Consider the following 19891-nt stretch of genomic DNA (forward strand, 5'->3'; position numbering starts at 1 on the left):
ATACTGCAAACGCAACCTATTTCTCTTGCATTATAGTGTCTTTTTTTTTTTTTTTGATGTGATGATTTGTTCACTGGTTTATTCAATTTTTAAAAATTTGCTTTTAAAAATTAAGGGAAAGAAGAAAATAAGGTAGCCAAAAAGCCTATAAGCCACAACAGGAGTAACATCATTAAAAGACACAACTAGTTGTTCTCAAATGCTTTTGTGACCAACATGATTTTGTGTCATAGCCTGGCCATTATTAGCTGTGAAGGCTGTGAAACTGAACCTTAAAGCCAAGGGCTGTTAGCCCTAGCCTACTAAATTCTCTCTCCTACCTACTGTGGTTTCCAACATGCATTTCTCATTCTTTGTTAGTTACATATTTACAAAGAAAAGTGCTTTATTCCTATTTGGCTTTGGACAAGATTAAAAAAAAAAAAACTTTATTTACAAATGTTCTATTTCCTTTGAATATATATACAGAGTAAAGGATTTGGATAAAATAGGATAAAATCACAGGAATCAAAGCCAACTTTTCATAAAATCCAGGAGAAATTAGTAACACTCAGAAAAATCAAAATCCATTATAACAGTTACAAGAGAGTCAAAGCAAATAGATTGGGGGTCATGTGACATAAATAAGCAATCCCAAAGTGGAAGAGGGGGACAGTCGCTTCTTGGCTAATGAAATTTTGCAAGAGAATTATCAGCACCTCCCCAAAGCAGACATATTTGCCTTGGGGTTGACCATCGCGGTGGCTGCAGGAGCAGAGCTGTTGCCCACCAACGGCACCGAGTGGCATCATATTCGTGAGGGGAACCTTCCAGACATTCCTCAGGAGCTCTCCAAGGAATTCCACCAACTACTCGAGAGCATGATCCACCCTGATCCAGCAGAGAGACCGTCTGCAGCAGCTCTGGCCAAGAGTCGAGTCCTCTGTCTCTCCCTGGGGAAAACAGAAGAGCTTCAGCACCAGTTGAACTTGGAAAAGTTCAAGACAGCCACACTGCAAAGCACTTTCACAGCATCGTCTTTCAGGATTTGAAAAAGCTCAACTGGAATTCCATCACCTCCACTGGTTTTGTTCGTACTGATGCTTCCTAAGGCCCACTTGAGTTTGCATTCCAGGATGTCTGGCTCTAGGGAACTGAAAGAAGCCCAGCAGGCCCAGTCCCCCAAGGATGGCCACAGTGTCCCTGGGGTCTTTGATACCCCCACCGGGTTAAGAAATGCCAAGTCTGGTAGGAGGAAAGAGTGCCAAGTCTTCAAGCTTCACCTCGGGGCAGACTTCCCCATAAGAATGTCTCTCCCATCAACTTACTCTTTATCCCCAAAATAGATACTGGCTGTGTCGACCTTTCTTGTATAAAGGGAGGAACTAACAGACTTGAGAGGCTGAAGATTTCAAGAGCATTATAGTGTCTTTACAAGTTGTTCTTTACTTGTCAGTAGGAAAAGATAGTGGCATGCCACGTAAAAACATTTCCTTTCAGAAATATACATTAAAATGTCTTATATTTTCCTATTACATACCACATCTCTAAACATTTCTTCACAAAGTATCATTAGATTTCCTAAGGAGCCATGAGTTCCAGAAACCAAATTTTCATTTATTTGTAAGCATATGCATGCTTATTTGTAAAAGTGGAATTAACCTGTTATTCACATCAATAAATATTAAAATCCCTATAAATATTACTTGGGCCCTTCTCTACCAACTTTAATTCATAGAAAATGAGACTTAGTTGTTTCTATATTTCTCAAATGTCTCAGATGCTTTTATTAGGTTTAAAAACTGAAAGATAGTAAACAGACTAGTAACACACACACAAGTTTCTGTTGATACTAACCTATCGGGTAACAGTGGCAAGAAAGAAAAGTTTGATAAAGCTGGCATTTATGGAGCACAGCATTTCTGGGAGACATCAAAATAATGAAGAAAAAATAGAACTGATATGTGAGGCACTCTTTCAGGTGCTGTGGATATAGCAATGAACAAAATAAAGTAAAACTACATTTTAGTGAAGGGACAGCCAACAACAAACAAACAAACAAAAAGTCAAATAATTGTTCGGCACTAGAAGAGAAAGCAAGATAAGGAATGTAAAAATAAGGGCAGGGTACTTATATAGAGACCTGAGATGATACTTAAGCTGAGACTTCAATTAGGCGAGGGAACATGTTTCTTGCAAATCAGGGATGAAAACGCTCTAATCCAAAGACCCAAGACTATTCTTGGGTGCATTCTATAAACAATGGGAGTAACATGAGTGAGGCAAAACAAACAGAAGTAGCTACAGGGAAAGTGTCATAGAATAGAGAGCTGTGAATGCGGAGTATATTCATCAAAAATTATGGAACATTTGGAAGCTTTTTTTTTTTAAACGTCATTGGTGAAGTGTTGAATCAAGTTTTACTATTTTAAAATTAGGTATCTATTAGAAATCTTTGGAATTCGCCTGCCAATGCAGGAGACAAACAGGTTCTATCCTGGAGTTGGGAACATCCCCTGGAAGAGGAAATGGCAACCCACTCTAGTATTCTTGCCTGGAAAACTCCAGACAGGGGCGCCTGGTAGGTTACAGTCCATAAGGTTGCAAAAAGTTGGACATGACTGAGCACACACACACATTAGATATCTAAGTGGAGATGACTTTATGGGGAGTGGTTAAGTTGAAGATACTTAGCACAGAAATGGAAAGAGAAGGAAAAACAGGAAAGTTGTTGAGACAGGGAACTGAAGTTCAAAAATCACAGGCTAGAATACCATAGGAATTCCAGAAAGTAAAACCAACTGGGCAGAGGCAAGACCTGAACAAAAAAACCCAAAAAACAAAAAACAAACACCACACCTAGACTTAGCACAATCAAACTATACCACCAGAGGCAAAGCTAAGATTTTAAAATTAAAAAGAGGATAACACAAGCAACAAGTGCCAGTTCGACTCCACAGTTCATTCTACAAACTGGAAATCTAACAGCAGCCTACAGTATGAAACTACAAGGCAATGCACATTTCTGCATGTGAAGTGTTAATATGTATGTCATCAATGCAGGCAATGATCATTTAATAGGATCATTATAAGCTAGGGAATTCCTTGAGACTGTTTATACTTCAATTTAATATTTAGATCAAAACTCAAATGTAGAGAACATGAAACTAAAATTAAACATTTCATTCATTTGGGAGTTTGACTTACCAATTCCATTTCAAGTAAAGGTTGGGTAAATTTTTTTTTAACTGAAGGACAGGGTGGCTAATGGCCTTTTACAATAGAAAATCTGGCACATGAAGCCCCCGTGGAGACCTTGTATAGGGACTTGAAAACAATCTGAAACTATTTTTTAAATTCTACTTTACCAAGTAATCTCATCTTTCATTATTTAACATAAGTACTATTTCTTAAATCTAGGTCTTTCTTTATAAGGAATCCAAAGATTATCTGTAATAAAATCAACCTATTAGGTAGGTGCTAAAATAAGTAAAAAATTAGCATAAAGCATTCTGCAAAATCACTATCAACGTAGTCTTTTCCAGGATAAAATAGAATTTTAATTGAACTTTATTTTAAATGTCTAAAAGTAAACGCCTTAAGAATTTTAACACAGAAGTTTTACCATTTTCTCAAGATATTTTGTTGGTGCACTATTACCTAGTTGCTCCCTTTTAAATGTGTTCCATCCATCAGCCTTGCATAAAGTGCCACAATAATATGTAACAGTTTGCATTTTTAAATCGAGCCTTGAATATAAATAATGTTTAATAGAAGTATCTATGTTAACATGCTTAAATATATCAGTGCAGAAACTTTTAACAGTACAGTCACATTTACCAATTCATACTGTTTCAGATGAAGCTGGGAAAGTCTAGGGAAAAAAATCGTATATAAGATTAGTTGTTTGACCCAGAGGGATGGTACAGGGAGGGAGGTGGGTTCAGGATGGGGAACATGTGTACACCAGTGGCGGATTCATGTTTATGTATGGCAAAACCAATACAATATTGTAAAGTAATTAACCTCCAATTAAAATAAATAAATTTAAAAAACTTGTTTTTTCAAATCCCACCTTAAAAACACTCAAAGTTATTGATAGTCCAGTGATCATTTTCTAGTCAGCAGCAGTATGTGGTGCAGATAGTATTATGCCATCTACCTTTTGTGTATATTCTGGATAAAGCTCAAGGAAATGAAATCTGGGTAAACCAACATATAATCTACACAAACCTTCCATTAGTTAACCTCAAAGACAGAGCTCAAGAGAAATTACATGTGTAGTCTACATTTTATGCAACTTCAAAGGTTCTCATTTTATTAACCCACTCACTCTGAAATTAACAAACGAATCATTCACACTCGTTTTTCACAGCTTTCCAGTCTGAAAATTATTTTCTAAGATACCCTAAACAAAGAATATTTTCTTTATACGCAGACCATTGCTTTTAATAAGAATCATTTATTGTATATTTTTAAGGTGGAGGGTTAATTAGTACAGTACTATGCATAACCTCATTCTTAAAAAATTAAACACAAATGAATAAAAATGGCAAATCAGAATGAGCATGTAAAAAGACAAAAATTAGGCATATTTTTATAGAGAATGTTTCCTGTCATACGTATGTACTGATGTTTTTCTCCATTTTGTCTTTTAAAATGTATGGCTTGTTCCTTTTCTACGTAATTGTTCATTCTTACAAATAATGAACATATTTGCCATCAACTAATAAATGTTACATACAGTTGTAGATTTTTCATTCAACTCAGCTGATTAGTTGCCTGAAATACTCAACATAGCACTGTTAAGAAAGCTAAGAGTCCATTTCATTTGTCTCAAAAATGTAGTATTGAGTTATGAAATTTTCACAATAGGATATAATGCGAATGTCCCAGCTACAGAGTGATGAATGGAAAATGTCAACCCTGATCTGTTAGCTGTATTAATATGACTTTAATAAGCATTACAAATTTTTTATTAAATGTTATATTGTGGAATAAAGTAATCATTTATACTAATAGTGGAAAAAATAACTTACAAAAACATATACCAGCATTAAATTGTTTTATCACTTTTATAAAAATTGAGTTATTCCACAAGTTATCTGACATACCAGGAAATGACATTCAAGATAACTATCTAAACAGGAATCACTGCTGTTAAAAAAGGGTTGGGGGGATATAGAAGCTCTGTTTAGTACACATAGTGTAAATTTTAGACCTAACTGGATAAAAGGAAAATATTAAAAATATATCTATAGACAAATATCTGTACATCACTCCCACAGCTAATCTACAGACACATTTAAGAATATTATAGGAATATATCAATATACTTATATTTGTCAGAGTTAAGGTTCAAATGTGTTATATCACAGCACACATCCAAGAGTGTATGCCACAAGATTTAAAAATTCCCACTGAATATAACAAAATAAAAAAAAATCTGTAAATAAATATAAGGCATTCTAAAATAATATCTGCAGAAAATCGAGTCCAGCAAAGATTTCTATTATCTAAATTTTACTTCATATATTCATATATTCTTCAAAATAGATTTAATTGTAGTGCCACAAATTAACAATGTTCAACTGCTTACCAAAATACTCTTTTCTGGAAACTAAATGTTAGTATTAAAAAAAAAAGAAGTTAGGTGCTTGAGGGAATAAGAATGCAGCAGAAAATTACAGGAGCCCACATATCCTTTTTCTTAAATTTAATTTGTCATATATAAGGTTTTTATATACAATCAGTGTGCATTGTAACAGTTTTTATTAAAAGTCAATCAAGTTTATCTAAAATGTTACCTGGCTGCATAGCACATTTGACATTATTGCCCACATGAAAGGAAAACAAATGGATTTACAATAACTTTTGGCCTTTTGGATTCTGGAAGTGTTCAGAGACCTACCCTTTTAAACCAAATGCATCTGAAAAAAATGTTTCCAGAGCATGCAGTTTAGATTTTACAGATCATCTCACCATTCTGTTACACAATATTGACTAAAAAAGGGAAAAGGAAAGAAATAACATGTATCTAATAAAATAGTCAATATAAAAAGGACTATAATGGAATTAAGTGGCCCCTTTCCCCATTTTTTTACATTCTAAACAATGATTCCATCGAGATAAATCATTAAAAAGTGTTATTACACTGATATATATATATATATATATATTTAAACAATAAGAAGGCCTGAGTTGGTAGGGAAAGGAACAGTCAAAAAAAGCCTGAGAAGGGGAAGGAAGTAAGGAAAGCTCATTTAATTCATTTACAATAATTTACAGCCATTGTTTGTGTGTGTGTAAAAAGGCATAATAATAGATCACAAACAGGAAATTCCTGGCTATTTTACAGATATAAGTACAGAATTTAAATATTCAAGCTTGTGATGAAAAGCGGCAAGGTGGTCGCAGTGTACAATGTAAACAAGTAGCTTTGGAAAGTGAATAAAGTCCTTGAGCGTGTTTTCTTTATTAAGAAAAGAACTCTCTTTCATTCCTTCCTGAAACATGATCACAGGTAAGAGTAAAGTTCATATACAAACATAATTTAAATGGACGTCAGTCTAAAATCACTGACTTAAAAACAGTTTTATCCAGCCTACATGGAAGGGCAGTGTTGAGGTCCCTGTAATAGTAAACATTTTCCATTTCTTTAAAAAAGAAAAAAAATAGTACTACAATATTTGTAGTACAGTGCAGCATAATCCTTAAATATAAAAATATTTTCTCTTCTGTTGGGATAATAGACCTTGCATCCTGGAAAGAAGTAACAATACTGCTACTGACAGAAGATCTGTTTATATCTTTCAAGTCATGTAAGGCAATTACTGTGTTGGTTTATGATATATGGCTAAAAGAAAAGTCCAGAAAGACAGTATCAGTTTTCGTTATGTTTTCCGACTACTCCAGGTATGCTCAGGTGTACTTTTGTGTTCAATTGAGTGTTCAAATGGAGATCTGGAGCCATAAGGAGACCTCTGGTCTAGTGGAGATCTGGGACCACTACTGGAAGCTCTATGGTCCATCTGCCAATCTGAGTGATATCTATAATCCCTGGAAGATTTATGGTGTGTATATTCAGAACTTGATCGATGGTCTGAATGTAACCGATGATCTGAATGAGAACGATGATCAGAATGAGTTCTGTCTTTTAAACTTCCTTCCAGATTTGATCTGTGGTCTCTACTCCTGTGATCATCCAGTTTTCTGTGTTTCTCTCTATCACTGTAATATCTAATAAAAGAGAAATCAGGAATTTTAAATTAGCAATGCTAATTAATGTTTCCAAATAAATCTTATTAAAAATAAAACAAAAATAATGCATATTTCTAATTCTATACAAATTCAGTGTTTCATCATAAAATTTCGTGAGTTCATTAAAAATCACTGAAAAATTATCTCTGCATGTCTTTGGAAAAACTATTCCATTCAAAAAACTAAAGTGAAACCATACAAAGCACTTCAGATGGCATCTAACTTCACATGGCCATTTAAGATTGGTTGCTACTTTTTCTTCTGTGCATCATTTGTATTTAATGCATCTTTATTGGAACTAATTAATTAGAATTAAGACAACTATATCCATCTAAAATACCCTTGAAATCAAAGCCTTTTGAGTCTGCAGCAGGAAAAATAAATAAAAACCTCTAAAACAGTCTATGAAATATACCTATAAAAGAGAACTTTTATTGGTTGGTGATGCCTATTGAAAGCTTCCTTAATCTGATTATTTATATAGGAAGACCTGATATACAAATCATTGTGAAATTTACTCCACACATAAGCATGTGGCAGTCTGCTAAAAATTTATGGGAGTTTAATGAAAAGTAATTTCTAAGATGTTAGCCTTTTCAAATAAAATACATCAAATATAATTTAATGTTTTTTTATTCACAAAAGGTCCTTATTATAAGCAATATAAACTGTTATGCAAGTCTGTGAAATTATAAACATATACCACTACAAATATGGCTTTTCTTTCTCACTGTGTGCTTTTCTAAGTTTATAATGTGGCTGTGCGTCTCAGAAGAAATTTTAGTGAGCACAACTAAAATACAAACAAACCTATTAATTTCTTAATTTCTGATCTTTTACTCTTTTCGGTATTTTTATTTGGTTTATTAAATGAAAATATCCCCTTATCAACAGGAGTAAAATGTATTCTGTTATTATATTCCAGTTGTTTACTACTCAGACTTTAAAAAAACAATATGTGGAGAAAACTTCGTGATTTCAGGACCATCTTCAGATTGCTTTGATTAAATTTAACCTCAATGAGTTGTTTTTACATAAATTAATTATTCAAACAAAAATTAGGTTTTTTTAATGCAATGGAATGTAGAATTCACCATCGCACTTCAGCCACAGTCCATCAATCTTTTATTTTACCTCACTATATTTTGAAAGGTATTTTAGCCCATATTCGCCAAACCAACAATGAATCCCATGACTAATTATAGAACTCCCTACACTAAATATTTTCTTATTGTATACTCTGACCTTAAATTTATAATTAAAAACCCATTTTTATAGAGAGATTTATTTTTTCTTATTTAACCTTTGTTTTACATGAGACGTGTTTTGATTACCTGAAAACTGAATTGGTCAATAAAGTCAAACACAACAAATAAAGACATCAATATGCAAAATTTTAAAATTGTCAAGTTTACCTGCTGTCTTGCTTGTAGTGATCCCAATCACGATGATCTTTACCATTACTAAAAGAAGAATAAGGTCTCTTCCTAGAGTCACTTTTCTTGTACGAATCTCCCTGATGTCGGTCTTTATGATGATCATGATATTGAGATAAGTGTCTATCAGACGAATAACTGTCCCTGCTGCTGTCATCATGATTTGTATTCTCTTTTAATCTTTCTACATCTGTTAAGATAAAAGTGTCCAACCTCTGTTAATGACTTAAAAAAATACATGGTAAACAAAATAATTTAATTGCTAGATTATAAGAACTCCTGTTTCAGCTCCAACCAACGAAAGTGAGAAAGTCAAAGTGTTAGTCACTCACTCCTGTCCGACTCTTTGAGACCCCATGGACTGCAGCCAACCAGGCTCCTCTGTCCATTGGATTCTCCAGGCCAGAATACTGGAGTGGGTAGCCATTCCCTTCTCCAGGGGGATCGTCCCAACACAGGGACTGAACCTGAGTCTCCTGTAATGCAGGCGGATTCTTGACTGTCCAGTTCCCAAATACAAGCAGTTAAAGCATTTAGAAAATAGTTTATAAAAAGTCATACTAAGGCTTATGAATAGGTTTACTTTAATCTGAAATGTGAAGAATCACAACAAAAAATTTAAGGTCCATTTCCTTCTCAGACTATACTTTTATGACTCTTGCACAGAGCAATTAATCACTCAATTAATTAGATTAATATAATTAATCTATTAATATTAACTAATCTGTTAATACTCCAAATAATTTTTTTGAAATATGTTCAACAATTCTATATTTTTTAGAAACTGGTAATAGTGACTTATGAAAAGTTAATAAGCTAAAAAGGATTATTAAGATACTAAATTTAACATGGGCATATATCATCAAAAACACCTCACCCTCCCAGCAAAAAAAAAAAGACCAGTTTTTAAACTGACTTTCCAAAACAATTAACAAGACTGACTTACCTGGATTTCTAATCACTTGCGTATTCAAGCTGCTGTTCTGGTCATTATTCTGCTAAAATAAATACATATATGTAAGAATCTTTTAAGTGGCGTCAAACAACATTGTAAAACATGAAAAAGAAAATCCTGATGCTAAAAGAAGGTCTCCTCTATTAGAATCTATAAATGTAACATTAACAGATATTTTTTAAAAGCAGAAACTATGGGTCCTATGACTTTTTTAAAAAAACAAAAACAAAAACAAAATAACTTTAGACTTAGAGAAAAGCTGCAGAAATAGTACTGAGAGTTCCCATATGCTTTTTACCAGTTTCTCCTAATTTTAATGTTTCTTATATAACCACAGTATAATAATCAAACCTAAAAAATTTATACTTTAGTACAATACTCTTAACTGAACTACAGACTTTATTCAGATTTCACATTTTTCCACTAAGGTTCTTTTTCTCCAGAACCCAATCTGGGACTCAGGTCCTCTTTGTTTCCTCCAATCTGGGACAGTTTTCTTGTCTTCTAAGACCTTGACACTTGATGAGTACTAGACAGTTACAGAGTATTTCTCAACTGAGGTTTATGGGATATTTTCTCATGATTTGACTCATGAGATTCCTTTTTGCCAAGAATTCCACAAAGTGATGTACCTTTTTCAGTACACAACACAGGGGGTTCATGGTGTCACTATGTCTTATGACTGGTGACATTAATCTTAACTGCTTGTTTAAGGCAGCTAAGGCAGGTTTCTCCTCTACAAAGCTATGATTTTTCTCTTTGTAATCAGTAAAGATCTTGGAGGAGATACTTTCAGACTATGCTAGTGTCTTGTTTTCTTGCCCACTAATTTTTAGCTTTCCTTGGAAGCTCTCACCTGCAGCAATTTTTACTGTGGTATTAATACTTTAATAGAGATTTTCTATTTCCCTTATTCCTTCTACATTTATTAGCTGAATTCTTGTATAAGGAAGAATATCTGTTTTAATTACATAAAGAAAAATGATGCATTTACTTACCTGGGATTCCTGCCGTTTTTTAATAGCATGCTTATATAATTTATGTAATTTTCTTGCATCGAACTCAGTAAACTTAGATACAAAAATCCACAGGTTTCTAGAAGAATAAAAGGCAAATTAGTCTGATTGAAAATACTTAGTTTTTAATGAAATCCCTTTAGTATACACAGAAACACACACATCTTAGCCCTCTCTGGAAAAAAGTCTCAGGATATTATTTCTAGCATTAAAAAAAAAGAAACCAACAAAAAAACCTTCGTAAGTGGATAAGATTCCCAATAAAACTAGACAGTGTTAACTTTTACTTCTCTTCCAAATTCCTTCATTTTATAGTCTTCGGATTTGAAGATTTGAAACTAAAGAGAATTAAACTTACAAATTAGGAAGGGATTCATATTATGTTTCAGATTAGATATAAAAGGAATAAACTATGTTAGTAGTTCAAGTAAAATATCATCAGAAAACATGGATTAAGCTTGTGAAAGAGAAGTCCTGAATAATGCATTAAAAGGCTTCTGTCATTTTATAATTGTGATGTAATGGTCATAAGAGTAACATGATCAGACACTGTAAGCCCAGGACAGTATTCCATGTTTATGCCTCTCTTCCCATCCCAATGCTGGGATTAGGATTAGTAATTGACCATGGTATTCCTTCACAAATTCAGATGCAGTCTTTGGATTCGTCTCAACAGAGCTTCTTCAGAGCCACTACAAATCAGTGACATGTGAATTGAAGTCTGTCTGCCATCACTATAAAAGTAATAATTTCATATATTTACAATTTTTCTTGACCCTCTAGCTTTCCAGTAGGTATGTTAAAGATTTTGAATCTTGCGTACATAAACAGAGTAAAGAAATTACTAAAGAGCCAACGATGGAGGTTTAGTGGACTACCTAACATCAGTATCTTTACTGAGTTCAAGCAACAGATTTTAAGTGATTTTTTTTTTTTTGGCTGTGCTGGGTCTTCATTGCTACGTGGGCTATTCTCTAGTTACGGTGAATGGGGGCTAGTCTTTAGTTGTGACAGGTGCGCTTCCCACTGCAGTGGGTTCTTGTTACAGAGCCACGGGCCCTAGGTGTGCAGGCTTCAGCAGTTGTGGCACACGGGCTCGGCGCAGATGCGGTTCTCGGGCTCTAGAGCATGGGCTCAATAGCTGTGGCACACAGGCTTAGTTGCGCCAAGGCCATGTTGGATCTTCCTGGATCAGGGATTGAACTCATGTTTCCTGCACTGGCAGGTGTATTCTTTACCACTGAGGCACAAGTCCACATTTATGTGATTTTTTAAAAAATAATAAAACCCTGTGTGAATAATGACTTCCCCAAAGAAAGTCATCTCTCAGCAATAGTACAGAAGAAAGTCTAAAAAAGCAAAAATCCTTAGCTAGAAAATAACTTTTCTCATTCCTTTTTATGGGAGAAATAAAATTATACAGCACTTAATTTGGGTATTTCTTAATAGCCAAGACGTGTTTCTCTCAACTACCAAGCATCAATTGCCCAGGACTACAAAACATACACTGTCAGGAAGTCTTCAATGAGCTAACTGTGTAAAGTACCTAACCTGCACCATCCTTCAGTTAGGCACAGTCAGATGTAGCAGAGAATTTTTAAAATAAACAAATGGGGTAATGAGACTAAGTGACGGTAAGGCCAAAGGACAAGATTTCTAATTCTTTTTCCACTAAGATCAAACATTCGCAGCCTTTTGATTTTGAACACAGATATGTGTGAAGAGCTGCTTGCTTGTAAACTACTAAATTGCTAAATGTTAATAAATTCTGGAAATCAGAAATCTGTGTCATGCAATAACTACAAAATTATCCCAGCATATGTGCATACAGAGATGGATAACTGGTGATTTCTAAAAGAATTCTTAGCAGTGTTGTTAAGTCAGATGTGGCTTTCTCAAGTGCTTTCGTTTCTTTTTTAATTTAGTTTGGAACAGCTGTTTGCTTAACTGCAGTATAAGATGATACCTATTCTTCATCAATATTTGGGTCTATAATTTTACAAAAACTACAAAAATGTATTGCAATTTAAAGAGCAGTCACTCAAACCCTTATATTTAATGTGCATATATATGTGTAATATTCTCAAAATTTGTTTCTCTAGTAATACTTCATATAGCCTGTAAATTTTGGCTACTTAAGTAAAATATGCAGCATATTAACAAGGCTTATCAAGTTATCAAGACTAATATTAGCAGGCTAATTTAAATTAATGGAACATTTTCATAATACACATGCATAACTATTTTGTTAATTTTTCAACATGAAAATTTTCATACATCCAAAGATACAAAAGAACTTTACAATGATCACCCATATACTTAACACCTAGATTCTCTTATTAGCATTTTACTGTGCCTGCTTCATCACATATCATTCCATATAGCCATCCCTCTCAATTGCTCTAATTTTTGTTTGCATTTCAAAGAAAAAGTATAGGTATCAGTGTATCTCCCCCTAAACACTTCATTAAGTAGAGTCAATATTACTCAGCTTTTTTATTTGAACATTCTTTAGACAGTACTATTCTCTGTAATCAATTATCAATGAAATGAAAGAAAGAAAAAATAGCTAATATCAAGTCATGAAAGATATCAGATAGCGGTTGGGAAAATCAAACCATTCAACAACTTCAATACTAAATATATTAAAATCTTTGTAATTTATATACTAGTTAGCCAAATCCTATTTTTATCCATTGTTTGACATTAAACTAAAACAGCTTATTTTGAAATTAAAATATATAAAAAAGCAACTGATAAAAAAATGGGTGGAGAACCTGAGTATTTTTCTAAAGAAGACATACAGATGGCTGACAGTACATGAAAAGATGCTCAATATCACTAATCATCAGGGAAATGCAAATCAGAGCCAAAACGAGATGTATTACTTCATACCTAACAGCTATTGTAAAAAAGGAAAAACAAGTGTTGGCCAGGATGTGGAGGAAATGGGGCCCTCATGCACTGTTGCTGGGAATATAAATTGGTATGGTCACTATGGAAAACAGCATGTAGGTTCCTCAAAAAATTAAAAATAGAACTACCATATGATCCAACAATTCCACTCCTCTGTACTTCTTTGAAGGAAATGAAAACACTAATTCAGAAAGATATATGCACCCCAAAGTTCACTATGGCATTATTTTACAAAAGCCAAGACAAAGAAGCAACCTAAGTGTCCATCCATAGATGGATGAATAAAGAAGTAGAATTCTCTCTCTTGCACGTGCGCACGCACGCACGCACGCACACACACACACACACACAGAAGTATTACACAGACATAAAAGGAATACAACCTTGCCATTTAGGACAACATGGACGGACTCCAGTTGGGTAGAACATACAACAGAAACAGACTCACAGAGAACAAACTGTGGCTGCCAGAGGGCACGTGCACAAGTGCATGAGTGAGACAGGTGAAGGGCATTGAGAGTACAAACTACCAGTTACAAAATGAATACGTCACTGGGATGTAACATACAGCACAAGGAACAGAGTCAATAGTATAAAACTGTATGGTACCTAATCTAGAAAACTATCGAATCATGATGTTGTATACCTGAAACTAAGTCAACTATACTTTAATAAAGTAAAATGCAAGTTTTGTCTTGTTTAAAAATAAATGAAATTAAAATTGTGACTGTTATTGGGTTCTATTAATGTATAAAGTACTTGAGTTATTCATTAAAGATAATGAGCACATTCTAGTTTTCATTTTGTTGTTTATTACAACAAAAGGCTAAAAAGAATCAGCATGTCTTTATGTTCCCCCTCCCCACGAGTATCAGCATGTCTTTAAGTTTTTAAGAATACTATGTTAGGGAAATGGTCATCAGAAGATATTGAAATGTTCACTATAGGTATGACATTAACCTTGAAATAAAATTTATAAGCAAACTTCAGTTCAGTTCAGTTTGGTCGCTCAGTAGTGTCTGAGTCTTTTCAACCCCATAGACTGCAGCACACCAGGCTTCCCTGTCCACCACAGGGACAACCTTGAAATGAAATCCATAGCAGCTGAGAAAATTCAACTAGCCCTTAAATGAATTTATCAACTATTGCCATTCTAGAGTGAAAAGAGTAAAGAGATAGGGAATTAGTAAACTGTGTTTTTGTTAGTAATTTCTCTTTAAAAGTATCTTTTCTGTAGAAAAAAATCTAGTTGAAATTAGATTCTGGTCCTAATTATAATCACCTGCTAAACTGTGTGATCTTGGGCAAAACTCCAGATCTGGAGCTAGTGCAAGAGTGAGTGCCTTGTTAAAGCTCGCGCTGCACGCCTCCTCTGCCATACCCCAGGTCCTAGCCCTTCAAGGTGGTTTACCTGAGTCCATTTTTTTTTCTTCTGTAAAGTGGAACTAATAACTGTCAAGACTTCCTGAACAGAGCATTTTTAAAGGGATCTTAGAATGAAGCATAGGAAAGTACAAGTGAAACACAAATATGCATTATTATGCTTATCACTAGATTACAAGTGATTTTTAAATAAAAAACTAGTGTTGTATTTCCTCATCAACTATTCATGTTTATACACAAGCCAAAGTATTTGTACATAAACATCCGTAAGAAATAAAGCAGGTTATAAAATTATGGTTACTATGAAAATTTGCTTAAAGTATAATCATGGATCAAGTCTCTATCTTTACAATTGCAGGTAAGGTCTTGATAGTTCTTCCTTTTGTAGAATCAGTAACTGTAGCTGTGTTCTGTGGGGTGGAGTGGGGGCAGGGTCAGGTGATGAGAAGTTCCCTTTAATACAAGGGACTCTTTTCCTTGCTTCTACATTTTCCCTCAATTTTTCTCCAAGATAGCAGAGTAAAAACTAATTTGCTTTTGAAATATTTCTCAGTTAGGGTCTTTCTGTTCTCCTTTACCATTTAAGGGAATCTGGTAATAATCAGAGGCAGTGGCAGCATGAATAAGTACCAAGGAATATGAAATCAAGGTAGATGAGAGTGGGAGGGAAAACAAAACTTAAGTTGCCCAGCTGTGTAGAAAGAGGAATAAAGCCTTGGAAGTTAAGGGCGAACACAAAAGTCTCTTGGCTATTTGGTCTCTCTTCTTTTAGAGGTTTTTTCCTCCCCCTTTCCTAGTAACTAAACCGGTAGTAACTACTTGTATTAGTCAACATGTAATTTCAACAAGATGCTGTTCATTTCTAATCTAAAAAGCCAGTAAAATCGATACTCTGCCTTCTTCATAAACTTAAAAATCTAAACTCTAATTACATGAAGGTTTAAAAACTGGTACATAGTACACAAGTTATTTTCAGAGAGAAACTAAGCTCCTGTTACACTAAAGGCAGGAAATAATTTTAATATTAATCCTTTAATTAAATTCAGTTTTAAAGATAACTCACTGCATTTCTTTTATTTTCTAATTTTATCTCAAACAACAATCAAGATATCAATATGTTCAGGAGTCAATGACACAGAAAATTTAACTTTGGCTCTTAAATATGAAAAGACAGAGAATGTGACTATATTCTCACTTAATCCTGGTATATATAGTCGAACTCCTACTGTATTCCTATCCTGTAGTTCTGTACTTTAGAGGTCACTGTATGAGTAGCTAAGAGTTTGAGAAAAATGGAATAATCTCTTTTATGGTATTTAGGAAAGCAGTAAGCTCTAGTATATATACTCCAATCATAAATAAAATATTAAACTAGACACTATGAATACAGTACTTGAGAATGACTGCCTCTCATTCCTCATAAAAGGGCTTCCCTGGTAGCTCATGTGGTAAAGAATCTGCCTGAAATGCAGAAGACCTGGGTTCGATACCTGGGTCGGGAAGACCCGTGGGAAGGGATAGGCTACCCACTGCAGTATTCTTGACTGAAGAATTCCATGGGCAGAGGAGCCTGGAAGGACTCAGTCCATGGGGTCGCAAACAGTCAAACATGACTGAGTGACTAATACAGACACACTCTTCATAAAAATCTTTAATTATTCTTCAGTAACTGAAAAATATGCAGTCTTAGCATTTTACAGGCGATAATACTGGGGGCTCATACATAGTGGTAACTGTTCAAGGTCATAAAGTCAAAAATTAGGCAAGTTGCAACTAACTATGCATGTCTTGTGATCCAACCACAGTGACCACTCCACGTCATTACAGGCACATGGCTTTAGACTCTACTACGTCCACGCAAGGCTTCAGTTTCTTTAGACATAAGCTCAGCTTCACTTGTTTACAAAAGCCTTGTGATCATTATCAACTTCCTATCTCCTCTTTCTAAAATGAGTCCTGGTTGAGTTTAAGAAGGGGATAAGGATAGTTTTCTTTTTAATTTAGTGAAATCATAATGCCTCCTGCAGAAATGTGTCATGAAAATGTTTTGTTTTGATATGCAGCTGCACTGCATGTAGCAAAGAAATCAGTAGGTTAATAAACAGTTGTCAATAACTAGTTTGTGCTCATTTTATTGTTTTCCTAGCCTGTCTAGTAGTCTGGCTTAACAGTGACCTGGATTTGGTAATCATTAAGTGATTAATACCACTTATCACATTATAGTATCACTTATCACATCATATCATAGTTCAGATTTATGATTTTAAGATCAAATGTGTTGCTGCTACTTCTAAAATGAAGGGGAAAATAGAGTCTGCATTTTACACTGCTTGAGGACATTTATTTTTACAAGGCTTTACAGTCATACTGAGAAGATGAACTGCTAAATTTATGTAACAAATTGGCATACCAACATTTGAGGATATTACTGAGAATAATTTGGTAAATTGGGGAAATTTTTAAGAATAAAATGCAATCTGAATTTTAACAAAACACTTTTCACTATTTATTTAAAGGCAGAGATGCCACCTGTGGTTTTTCATTATGCATAATTAAGGAATCACTTATTTATAAAACGTTTTAAAGGAAAAAAATGAAAACATCCAGCCTCCCTCTGTAAACATTCTGTGACCTAAACTTCAGGAGGTGAAAAAGAAACTGAAATGCAAGAGACAAACAATGAAGTGAAGCTGCTCAGTCATGTCCAACTCCTTGGAATTCTCCAGTCCAAAATACTGGAGTGGGTAGCCTTGCCCTTCTCCAGGGTGTCTTCCCGACCCAGGGATCGAACCCAGGCCTCCCACATTACAGGAGGATTCTTAACCAGCTGAGTCACAAGGGAAGCCCAAGAATACTGAAGTGGGTAGCCTATCCCTTCTCTAGCAGATCTTCCTGACCCAGGAATCGAACCAGGGTCTCCTGCATTGCAGGCGGATTCCTTACCAGCTGAGCTATCAGGGAAGCCCTAAACACAAGTAAGAGACAAACAGACGGTTACACAATTACAAATTTAACACGTCCTGAAAAATACGTCACTTACTTTCTCCACTGCTTGATTTGTTCAGGATTTGTATACTCTTTCAGACATTCTGTGATATGGTCTCCGATTTTTATCAAGCACTGTCTAGTATGTTCCAGTTGTTCTCTTTCCGAAAGGCCTCTCTCAGGCCTATCAAGCTGCTTCAATGCTGCTTTGACAGGCCTCATCCTCTCTTTACACTTAAATAGGAACAGAAGAGCAGAACTACGTATTAAAGGCATGAATTCAACACAGAGCTACTTCTTCCAGTGATACTTACATGAGTAAATGTAGCATGAAATGAGTGTTAAACCTCACCTCACAGCTCTTAAATGTCAAGAGTTTTCCCCTCAGACTTTATTCAGAAAGCAAGGTTTTCCATTATCATTTAAAAATCAATCTTTGTGTAAGTAAAAGCCTTGGATTTTACTTAAACTTTTTACAAAAGCAGTTACTTTCTACACTGTAGCACACCATTCTAAACAGTTTTAATGTTAAAAGATAAAATATTTCAGAGTATAACTTAAATATTCTATATTGGCTCTAATACAGAATAAAATGTAAAAGAAACTTTATATAATACACTGGCAAAGCTATAACTTCAATATAGCTACAAGTATAAACTGTCTATTCTTCTAATTCCTTAGGACAAAACAAAGTAGCTAATGATGAATTTTGCTGCTATCCTATTGCAGGTAGTCAGGGATGTCAGGGTGTTTGATAGAAACTAATCTTTTCCTTGGCCTACATATCACTAGAATGCTAGTAAAAGGACAACATACCATTCAATAATGGACAACTGTACCATTCAATAAAGTCCAATTTATGTAATAAAAACTATCAACCTTGTACCAAAACCAGACTAAAAATATTGCTAGAAAATCAAACTACATATAAATTTTATTGTATATAAATGCAAAAACAACTTTAAATTTTATAGTAACTATATCCATGAGTAGCAAGTAGGGTTACTTCTGGGTATGCAAGGATGGGTCAACTACAGACGGTATATTTAGTTGACCTAATGCCACCATTTATTTGAAAAACAGAAATCCTCACATCCCTGCTGTGAAGGCCTTTCTTATAATCAGGTGTCTACCTTATATGTGAAAATCTGTTTCTGAGTACTTTATTGTTTTATTGACCTATTTCTTCATATCAGTTGGGAAACTTTCCATCTTTTGTCAGACATAATTTAAATAACACTGGAAACACTGGGAATTGTGTATTCTATAGTTAAAATTAGAACTCAGCCAAGCCTGACTTTTTTAAAAAGGGAAAACATTTGTTTTCTAATTTTTACGTTATTCATATTTGTTCTCTACATTTTCTATTTCTTGTTCAATTTTGGTAGTTTATATTCGCTGCTCAGACTCAGCTGGGTGCATGCTCAGTTGCATCCAACTCTGCAATGCTGCACACTGTAGCCAGCCAGGCTCCTCTGTCCCTGGGATCCAGGTTAAGAATACTGGAGTGGGTTGTCATTTCCTTCTGCAGGGGATCTTCCCAACCCAGGGACTGAACCTGCATCTCCTGTGTCTCCTGCATTGGCAGGCAGATTCTTTACCACTGCACAAACCTGGGAAGCCCCTTGTAGGTTGAACACATACTATATTCTACACATTGTTCTAGACCCAGAAAATAGAGCAGTAAATAAAATGAAGACCCTGCTTTTATGGACCTTGTACTCCAGTAGGAGAATAGAGCCAACAAATAAACAAGACACAGTGTTTAAAATGGTGACAACTATGATTTAAAAAAAAAAGTAAGACACGGCAGGGAGCTTTCTACCTTATATAAGATTTCAGACAAGGGTAATGTTTGAGCAGATATCTAAAGAAAACGAAGGAGTAAGCCATTTCAAGCAAAGGGAAGAGCAAGTAAAAACATCCTATAACTTGTCTGACATGTTCAAGGAACAGAAAGA

General features: G+C 34.6%; 1 protein-coding gene across 2 annotated transcripts in view; it reads right to left on the minus strand.

Moving 5' to 3' along the window:
- Nucleotides 1–4421: 4421 nt before the first annotated feature.
- CHD1 (chromodomain helicase DNA binding protein 1) overlaps nt 4422–19891 on the minus strand; it is a 74819-nt gene continuing 59349 nt past the window's right edge. The window contains exons 33-37 of one of the 2 annotated variants that reach the window (XM_010831965.1): nt 17986–18164; nt 10629–10725; nt 9622–9670; nt 8655–8865; nt 4422–7218 (exon numbers count right to left, since the gene is read on the minus strand). In XM_010831965.1, the coding sequence (XP_010830267.1) occupies nt 6873–7218; nt 8655–8865; nt 9622–9670; nt 10629–10725; nt 17986–18164 (882 nt within the window). In that variant the 3' untranslated portion in view covers nt 4422–6872. Of the gene's footprint in view, nt 7219–8654; nt 8866–9621; nt 9674–10628; nt 10726–17985; nt 18165–19891 lie in introns of both variants that reach the window. The other variant, XM_010831964.1, reaches the window with a different exon arrangement.

This window comes from Bison bison, unplaced genomic scaffold (genome assembly GCF_000754665.1).
Source record: "Bison bison bison isolate TAMUID 2011002044 unplaced genomic scaffold, Bison_UMD1.0 scf7180017864533, whole genome shotgun sequence".
In the NCBI taxonomy this organism is placed as follows: Eukaryota; Metazoa; Chordata; class Mammalia; order Artiodactyla; family Bovidae; genus Bison; species Bison bison.